Source organism: Rhinichthys klamathensis, unplaced genomic scaffold (assembly GCF_029890125.1).
Source record: "Rhinichthys klamathensis goyatoka isolate OS25496 unplaced genomic scaffold, OSU_Roscu_1.1 h1tg000476l_1, whole genome shotgun sequence".
NCBI lineage: Eukaryota > Metazoa > Chordata > Actinopteri > Cypriniformes > Leuciscidae > Rhinichthys > Rhinichthys klamathensis.
Window position 1 is genome coordinate 1190711 of NW_026606964.1, and position 9430 is coordinate 1200140.

The 9430-nt window shown below is 43.8% G+C and overlaps 1 protein-coding gene across 1 annotated transcript; it reads right to left on the reverse strand.

Moving 5' to 3' along the window:
• Positions 1–343: 343 nt before the first annotated feature.
• Positions 344–8620, reverse strand: LOC130072101 (lymphocyte antigen 86-like). Its single transcript, XM_056237046.1, has 5 exons — positions 8361–8620; positions 885–971; positions 673–801; positions 524–576; positions 344–433 (listed from the first exon to the last, which is right to left on the reverse strand). The coding sequence occupies exons 1-5, from the start codon at positions 8503–8505 to the stop codon at positions 344–346; spliced, it is 504 nt and encodes a 167-aa protein (XP_056093021.1). The 5' UTR covers positions 8506–8620.
• Between the last annotated feature and the right edge of the window lie 810 nt (positions 8621–9430).

Consider the following 9430-nt stretch of genomic DNA (forward strand, 5'->3'; position numbering starts at 1 on the left):
AGGGGAAGTTATTCTGATTACATGGAACATGAATTATAATGATGTGCATGGATAAAGCATTTATAATAAATACTGCAATACTCAAAAAAAAAAAGAAAAAAGAATTGTTGATTTTGATAATGGATTTTCAAATTTTTATTTAAGACTAAAGGTATAACAAGGGCGAAACAACAAAATTATGAAATCATCTGAAAGCAGCAAAAATCCTGAATGCATGATGAATGTCCCAAAGAGGAACAACACAGTTAACTTTGATTAAACACCTTTGCTGAAATGCAGTATAACGTCTGAGCTCAACATAATGTGAGAAAACACTCTACAGACACTCTGAAGAACAGGTCCTCTAGTTTTGCTGGATGTAAATAGTTGCATTAACGCAGGCAATCTGGAAGCCGTCTTGGTTTATTGCATGTAGGTTAAGATGAAAATCACCCTGTGGAATATACATAATGCAATAAATACATCAGTTCCATGCTAACATAAATAAAAGCATAGATGTTTAAATGGAATGTAAAAGCCAAACCTTTAGAGGAAGGTCTACTTTTGACTTAAACGATGATCCTATGGTGACGAGCTCTGGAGAAAAAAAAAAAAAATCCTAATAATTTCATATTGCATTCAACATACATATCATAAAAATGACAAATATAACCAAAACCTTCCTGTGCTCACCTCCTCTCCTGCTTCCACAAAAAGTGAACCGTGGGAAATGAGGAAGACAGAGGGGTTCATCCCGACTCAATACATGGGTGTCTTTTAGCAGCAGCTCAACTGATGAATAAAGCTCATCGATGGACTGCCCTGTAAGAGAACACACAGTTACTGCTGCAAGGCTTGCTTTCATTCCTCTGACATGATAATATTAATAAAGATGAAAATCTTACTCAGAATAAGGGCCAATCTGATTTTTATAGGATCGGTCAATCTGTTAGGGCAAGGCAGGAAAGTGAAACCTACATCCTGTAAAGGGTCTGAGACGTGAAATCAGGAAAAAAGGCAATTTGAAATACATTAAGATAAACTGAGGGGTTTGAATTGAATATAAGAAATCATTAGTTGATGTAAAAGATCGACATCTCTCAATCAAACAACACAAAAATAACATATATTCAGAAATGTGCATATGAATTCATTCACCATATTCAAAAGTGTTGGGGTCAGTGAGATTTATTAAGACCAAGGCTGCATTTCATTGATCAAAAATACATTAAATACAGTAAAAATGTGAAATATTATTACGATTTAAAATAGCTGTGTTCTATGTGATTATACCGTAAAATTTAATTTATTCCTGTGATCAAAACTGAATTTTCAGCATCATTACTCCAGTCTTCAATGTCACATGATCCTTTAGAAATTTCAGTAACACTTTAGAATACTGTCTTACTTACTGCATAACTAATAAGGAATTATTGAAGAACTAATTGGTAATTCTTCATTAACTACTTCTTCACTGCTGTTAACTACTAAGGAAGATGTGTTAACTAATCAGTATGTAATAGAATTTGATGATTGTGTTTAGTTACAGTTAGTTAATCAATAACTAATGAATTCTGTCATACCTCCTGAAGAACTACTACTAGTTGGGGGCCTTAAAGCTGCTGTAGGTAACTTTTGAAAAAATGTATTTCCTAAAACTGTCATTATGTCCTGACAGTAGAATATGAGACAGATAATCTGTGTAAAAATCAAGCTCCTCTGGCTCCTCCTTGTGGTCCTATTGCCATTTGCAAGAAATACACGCTCCCGGTCAGAAACAACCAATCAGAGCCAGGAGGAATGTCTTAGCAGTGTCATTCACGCTCGTGTACGCGCTGATCACACCCCTCACAGCGCGAGCCGTCGTTCACACTCAAGATTGCCGGCGTGCTGCAGCTGTGCTTATGACGGAGAAACAACCTAAACTGCCAATTCTCGAGTGACACCTGCTCATAAAACAAAGAGGTAAAAGGAAAAAGACTGATGACGATAAACAAGCGAAAAAGAAAGAATTACACAGAGGCCATTGACTCGGTGTCAAAACTCTAGCCGCATAACATGTAGATAAAATGTCACGCACTCTGCTAAGCAACAATTGAAACCTGCTAATTCACTGGCTTGTCATGTTGCTGAAATAATGTACTAGCACACCTCATCTAGCATTATATATCGCTAGAATAATTACTTACATACTGTAACGTTAGTTACCGTTATATTAACGTTATCTACTAGCTATTTATAACTAGAAAGAGTGCAACGTTATAAAGTTACATGTAGGCTATTGCAAAATAAATAATGATTTGAGGACCAAGTTTCTAGTCAAAGTATGGGCAGGCCATAGTCAATGTAAAGCATATTATTGACGTTTAGTCCCTATTAGTGAATGTGGCATATAACTTTTTATCCGCTGTTATCGGTGGCCCTGTTTACTAGCCTGCGCGTTCACGACGGGCTCCGCTGAGGAGGACGAGCTGTGGAGGGAGGGCTGTAGCGCAGCAGAGAGCAAGGGGGTGGGACCTGTAAGTTGTGCTTGTTCAAATTTTCAGGCTAAGCACATTTTCGCGCAAATTCATCTAAAAGCGCCAAATTTGGCACAGATGTAGCTCACATCATACTGAAATGATTTAGCTAGGGCACCGGAGACAGCGACCCTCGGGGCCAAGATGGCGCCAAATCCAATATGGCCGCTGCCTGAAAAGGGTTCCGGTTATATCTGTATATCTGGACCCCTTGATCCTCCAATTCCAATATGGCCGCTGTCCAAAAAAGCAATTTGGGCTGTAGTATGGGGCCTTACACCCCATTGTTTGCGCAAATTCATCTACAAGCACCAAATTTGGCACAGATGTAGCTGAGGGCATACTGAAATGATTTAGCCAGGGCGCCCGAGCCAATGGTCCCTGAGACCAAGATGGCGGCCAAATCCAATATGGCCGCCGCCTGAAAGGGATTCGGCTATAGCTTTTGAGCCAGATGAGATACAAATACAAACTTGATGTCTATTTTACCTTTTTTGACCAAGGGAAACCCATAGGAATACTTACATTTATGATTGGGTATATCAAGAAGACTGGTAAGACTGAAGCCAAAACGCTTTTTCGGACAGCGGCCATATTGGATTTAGGGAATTTGGGGGGTCTTGATATACCCAATCATAAATGTAAGTATTCCTATGGCTTTCCCATGGTCAAAAAAAGGTAAAATAGACATCAAGTTTGTATTTGTATCTCATCTGGCTCAAAAGCTATAGCCGAATCCCTTTCAGGCAGCGGCCATATTGGATTTGGCCGCCATCTTGGTCTCAGGGACCATTGGCTCGGGCGCCCTGGCTAAATCATTTCAGTATGCCCTCAGCTACATCTGTGCCAAATTTGGTGCTTGTAGATAAATTTGCGCAAACAATGGGGTGTAAGGCCCCATACTACAGCCCAAATTGCTTTTTTGGACAGTGGCCATATTGGAATTGGAGGATCAAGGGGTCCAGATATACTGGGTCATAAATATAAACATTCCTATGTGTTTCCCATGATCAATTAAGCTGAAAAACATATCAAGTTTGTATTTGTAACTCATGTGGTTCAAAAGTTATAGCCGGAACCCTTTTCGGGCAGCGGCCATATTGGATTTGGCCGCCATCTTGGCCCCGAGGGTCGCTGGCTCCGGCGCCCTAGCTAAAACATTTCGGTATGACCTGTGCTACATCTGTGCCAAATTTGGCGCTTTTAGATGAATTTGCGCGAAATCACCTATTTATGTGCTTAAGGCCCCCAACTATACTAATTATCTACTAATTAAGGTTCAAGAAAAATAACTAAGAAGTAACAACTATTGAACAGTCATACAAAACTAACCTCAGATTAGTTTTTATATTTCATATACAGTACTGTGTGTGTCTGTTTTCCCCAGCATATTGAGTAAATTCATGTATTTTAGGCAACAACTGAGGGGAACTGAAAATATAGGGAACTTATTAGTAATTAATAAAGAGTTATTAGATAATTCTTCAGGAATTACTTAGAACCTGAAACATTATTCTAAAGTGAAAATATAGGGAACCCATTAGTAATTACTAAAGAATTATCAAATAATTATCCAGAAATTAGGCTATTTATAACCTGAAACACTTTTCTAAAGTGAAAATATAGGGAACCCATTAGTAATTAATAAAGAATTACCACATACTTCTGACTCAAATAAAACTTACTGTAAAAAAACACTATTAACGTAATCATCTAACTAACCTTTGTAAAATACACAATGACTCGTTTAAGCTACATGATATCTTCCTTTATTTCAGATGATATTTTGTTTTAACATGTATACTGCCTACATTTAAACTCATTTAACAAACATTTTAAAATCAAAAGTTAAACCTTTAAAAGTAATTCAAGTAATCAACTGGTCTAGTTTCCACTGTAGTTTTGCTGGATCTCCTGCGGGAGCTGGGCTTGTGTTCACGGTAGTGGTGCTGGATCTCTTGCGGGAGCTGGGCTCGTGTTCACGGTAGTGTTGCTGGATCTCCGGCGGGAGCTGGGCTCGTCTCCACAGTAATGTTGCTGGATCTCCTGCGGGAGCTGGGCTCGTCTCCACAGTAGTGTTGCTAGATCTCCTGCGGGAGCTGGCCTCGTGTTCACGGTAGCGTTGCTGGATCTCTTGCGGGAGCTGGGCTCGTGTTCACGGTAGTGGTGCTGGATCTCCTGCGGGATCTGGGCTCGTGTTCACGGTAGTGCTGCTGGATCTCCTGCGGGAGCTGGGCTCGTGTTCACGGTAGTGTTGCTGGATCTCTTGCGGGAGCTGGGCTCGTGTTCACGGTAGTGTTGCTGGATCTCTTGCGGGAGCTGGGCTCGTGTTCACGGTAGTGTTGCTGGATCTCCTGCGGGAGCTGGGCTCGTGTTCACGGTAGTGTTGCTGGATCTCCTGCGGAAGCTGGGCTCGTCTCCACGGTAGTGTTGCTGGATCTCTTGCGGGAGCTGGGCTCGTCTCCACGGTAGTGTTGCTGGATCTCTTGCGGGAGCTGGGCTCGTGTTCACGGTAGTGTTGCTGGATCTCCTGCGGGAGCTGGGCTCGTGTTCACGGTAGTGTTGCTGGATCTCCTGCGGGAGCTGGCCTCGTGTTCATGGTAGTGTTGCTGGATCTCTTGCGGCAGCTGGGCTCCTGTTCACGGTAGTGTTGCTGGATCTCCTGCGGGAACTGGGCTCGTGTTCACGGTTGTGTTGCTGGATCTCCTGCGGGAGCTGGGCTCGTCTCCATGGTAGTGGTGCTGGATCTCCTGCGGGAGCTGGGCTCGTGTTCACGGTAGTGGTGCTGGATCTCCTGCGGGAGCTGGGCTCGTGTTCACGGTAGTGGTGCTGGATCTCCTGCGGGAGCTGGGCTTGTGTTCACGGTAGTGGTGCTTGATCTCCTGCGGGAGCTGGGCTCGTGTTCACGATAGTGGTGCTGGATCTCCTGCGGGAACTGGGCTCGTGTTCACGGTAGTGGTGCTGGATCTTCTGCGGGAACTGGGCTCGTGTTCACGATAGTGGTGCTGGATCTCCTGCGGGAACTGGGCTCGTGTTCACGATAGTGGTGCTGGATCTCCTGCGGGAACTGGGCTCGTGTTCACGGTAGTGGTGCTGGATCTCCTGCGGGAGCTGGGCTCGTGTTCACGATAGTGGTGCTGGATCTCCTGCGGGAACTGGGCTCGTGTTCACGATAGTGGTGCTGGATCTCCTGCGGGAACTGGGCTCGTGTTCACGATAGTGGTGCTGGATCTCCTGCGGGAACTGGGCTCGTGTTCACGATAGTGGTGCTGGATCTCCTGCGGGAACTGGGCTCGTGTTCACGATAGTGGTGCTGGATCTCCTGCGGGAACTGGGCTCGTGTTCACGATAGTGGTGCTGGATCTCCTGCGGGAACTGGGCTCGTGTTCACGATAGTGGTGCTGGATCTCCTGCGGGAACTGGGCTCGTGTTCACGGTAGTGGTGCTGGATCTTCTGCGGGAACTGGGCTCGTGTTCACGGTAGTGGTGCTGGATCTCCTGCGGGAGCTGGGCTCGTGTTCACGGTAGCAGTGCTGGATCTCCTGCGGGAGCTGGGCTCGTGTTCACGGTAGTGTTGCTGGATCTCCTGCGGGAGCTGGGCTCGTGTTCACGGTAGTGTTGCTGGATCTCCTGCGGGAGCTGGGCTCGTGTTCATGGTAGTGTTGCTGGATCTCTTGCGGCAGCTGGGCTCCTGTTCACGGTAGTGTTGCTGGATCTCCTGCGGGAACTGGGCTCGTGTTCACGGTTGTGTTGCTGGATCTCCTGCGGGAGCTGGGCTCGTCTCCATGGTAGTGGTGCTGGATCTCCTGCGGGAGCTGGGCTCGTGTTCACGGTAGTGGTGCTGGATCTCCTGCGGGAGCTGGGCTCGTGTTCACGGTAGTGGTGCTTGATCTCCTGCGGGAGCTGGGCTCGTGTTCACGGTAGTGGTGCTGGATCTCCTGCGGGAGCTGGGCTCGTGTTCACGATAGTGGTGCTGGATCTCCTGCGGGAACTGGGCTCGTGTTCACGGTAGTGGTGCTGGATCTTCTGCGGGAACTGGGCTCGTGTTCACGGTAGCGGTGCTGGATCTCCTGCGGGAGCTGGGCTCGTGTTCACGGTAGCGGTGCTGGATCTCCTGCGGGAGCTGGGCTCGTGTTCACGGTAGCGGTGCTGGATCTCCTGCGGGAGCGGGGCTCGTGTTCACGGTAGCGGTGTTGGATCTCCTGCGGGAGCTGGTCTCGTTTCCACGGCAGCGGTGCTGGATCTCCTGCGGGAGCTGGGCTCGTGTTCACGGTAGTGGTGCTGGATCTCCTGTGGGAGCTGGGCTCGTGTTCACGATAGTGGTGCTGGATCTCCTGCGGGAACTGGGCTCGTGTTCACGGTAGTGGTGCTGGATCTCCTGCGGGAACTGGGCTCGTGTTCACGGTAGCGGTGCTGGATCTCCTGCGGGAGCTGGGCTCGTGTTCACGGTAGCGGTGCTGGATCTCCTGCGGGAGCTGGGCTCGTGTTCACGGTAGCGGTGCTGGATCTCCTGCGGGAGCGGGGCTCGTGTTCACGGTAGCGGTGTTGGATCTCCTGCGGGAGCTGGTCTCGTTTCCACGGCAGCGGTGCTGGATCTCCTGCGGGAGCTGGGCTCGTGTTCGGCAGGGAAACTGCTTAACTTCAGACCGCCGCCCTGCGTTTCACTCATAGCCGAAATATGCTGTGACTGACTCCATAATCTGCCCATAAACAAACAGTGCACAGCTCTAAAAACATATTTTAACATCTGATGTAAATAGATTTATTATCTTTATGAATAAAATAATTTGTTTTATGCAAGGGATCAGGTGTTTCCATCACGCAAAAAACACCGACTCAGCTAGGTAGGCTAACTGACATCGCGTCCTTGTATGTTGCCTTGCATAAAAGAAAATGATTTACAGCACAGTAATGATTTTATAGATTAAATAAAACGTACACAAACCTGTATTTCGCAGAAGAAATGCACCAAATCGGCGGCGCTGAGAACTCTCCAGAAGAGGATGCAAATGCGCTCTTGCATCACCAAATCACTGTAAAATGTGGCCTACCATGATATTGCCGGAACTTGAATGGTGCAAAATAAGTTTAAAATGTATAAGAACTAAGTATAATAATATGCTTTTTACTTTTTAAGTACTTTAAAAATGAATTACCTTTGTACTTTTACTAAGGTAATTTTGAAAATGGCCTAATTATAATTTTACTGGAGTAATATTTTATTGGGGTATCTGTAGGTTTACTCAAGTACTTGATTTGTGTACTTCTTCCACCACTACAATGCAAAAAAAAAAAAACTGGATTATTGTAGTGACTACTGTGTATGACTGTTCATTAGTAGTTACTTCATAGTTATTTTTCTTGAACCTTAATTAGTAGATAATTAATGGTAGTTCTTCAGGAGGTATGACAGAATTCATTAGTTATTGATTAACTAACTGTAACTAAACACAATCATAAAATTCTATTACATACTGATTAGTTAACACATCTTCCTTAGTAGTTAACAGCAGTGAAGAAGTAGTTAATGAAGAATTACCAACTAGTTCTTCAATAATTCCTTGTTAGTTATGCAGTAAGTAAGACACAGTATTCTAAAGTGTTACCACAATTTCTAATATGATGATTTGCTGCTCAAGAAACATTTCTGATTATTATCAATGTCGAAAACAGTTCATATTTCTGTGAAAACCGTGATACCTTTTTTCAGAGTTATTTTGACCAATATAGTTCAAAAGCACGGCATTTATTTTAAATAGAAATCATTTGTAACATTACTTTAGTGTAACTTTTGATCGATTTAATGCATCCATGCTGAATAAAATATCTCACTGACAGTAGTGTGTGTAACACTGATCTCACCGCAGCTTCTGTAGGTCACCGTGAGTCTGTCTGAGTTGCACACTGTGTGAAGAGGCCATTGGTGATCCTGAGAGGAAACCCAATTCATCTGAACAATACTCAGAATCAGAACCAACAACATATTATCACACAGACGTAACTTCATAGCCTTTCAGTTGCTTTAGACCCAGAATCTGACTAGCTTCTCAGTAATTTTAGGTGAAATACGCGGAACGAGGCAACTTAACTTCTCATTTGTGTCAAATGATAATGTCAGCGTGTCACAAGTTTCACTTCCCCGTATTCACTAACAAGGTTTTGTTGACATGACCTCATAGACATTTCCTGAAATCCAACTGAATATAGTATCTTTTATATATTTGTAATTTTTTAAGAATTATTTGTATATTTTGTCACGACTGGACTGTTTTAATTCCAAATGCATGTGTGGCACCATTAAGCATGGCATGGGAAACGTAATGGTATTGGGGATGGCATATGTCTGCAAGTCATGCAGGTCTTCCCAACTTTGGGAAGAACTCAAGGAGGATTGGAAAGAAGTAGCAAAGCTCAAAAAAACATGCACAATGCCCAGCAGGAGAATGGCTGCTGTAATCAAAAACACGGGAGAAGCAATAAAATATTAAAAACTGATTACATTGTAGTCAATGTATGATTTTTTCCCTTGAGATTTTTGTTTTCTATGCCTTTTTTTACAAAATAAAATAAAACCCTTTTTTCGCCCTTCTTACCATATAATTTTGTGATTTTAATTCCTTAACACCCTAAAACATACTCCTCATATTTTGATTGTTTAATAGAACCTGAAGTGCCATTAAAAGCAAATATTGTGCAAATATCCTCTCCGGACATCACTTTTGGCCATTACTGTAGGCCCATCCATCAATTAAATCCACAATCAAGTAAAGTCACACACATTCCAGCAATGCATGCTGTTGTTCCAAAACACTTTCTTAAAGTCCCCCTGTGGTGAAAATCAAGCCTTTAATTTTGTTTATATGTCTATGTGATGTTTTTAATATGATTTAAAACAAACCATGTGCAAATTCATAAGTCAACAGCATTGCTGA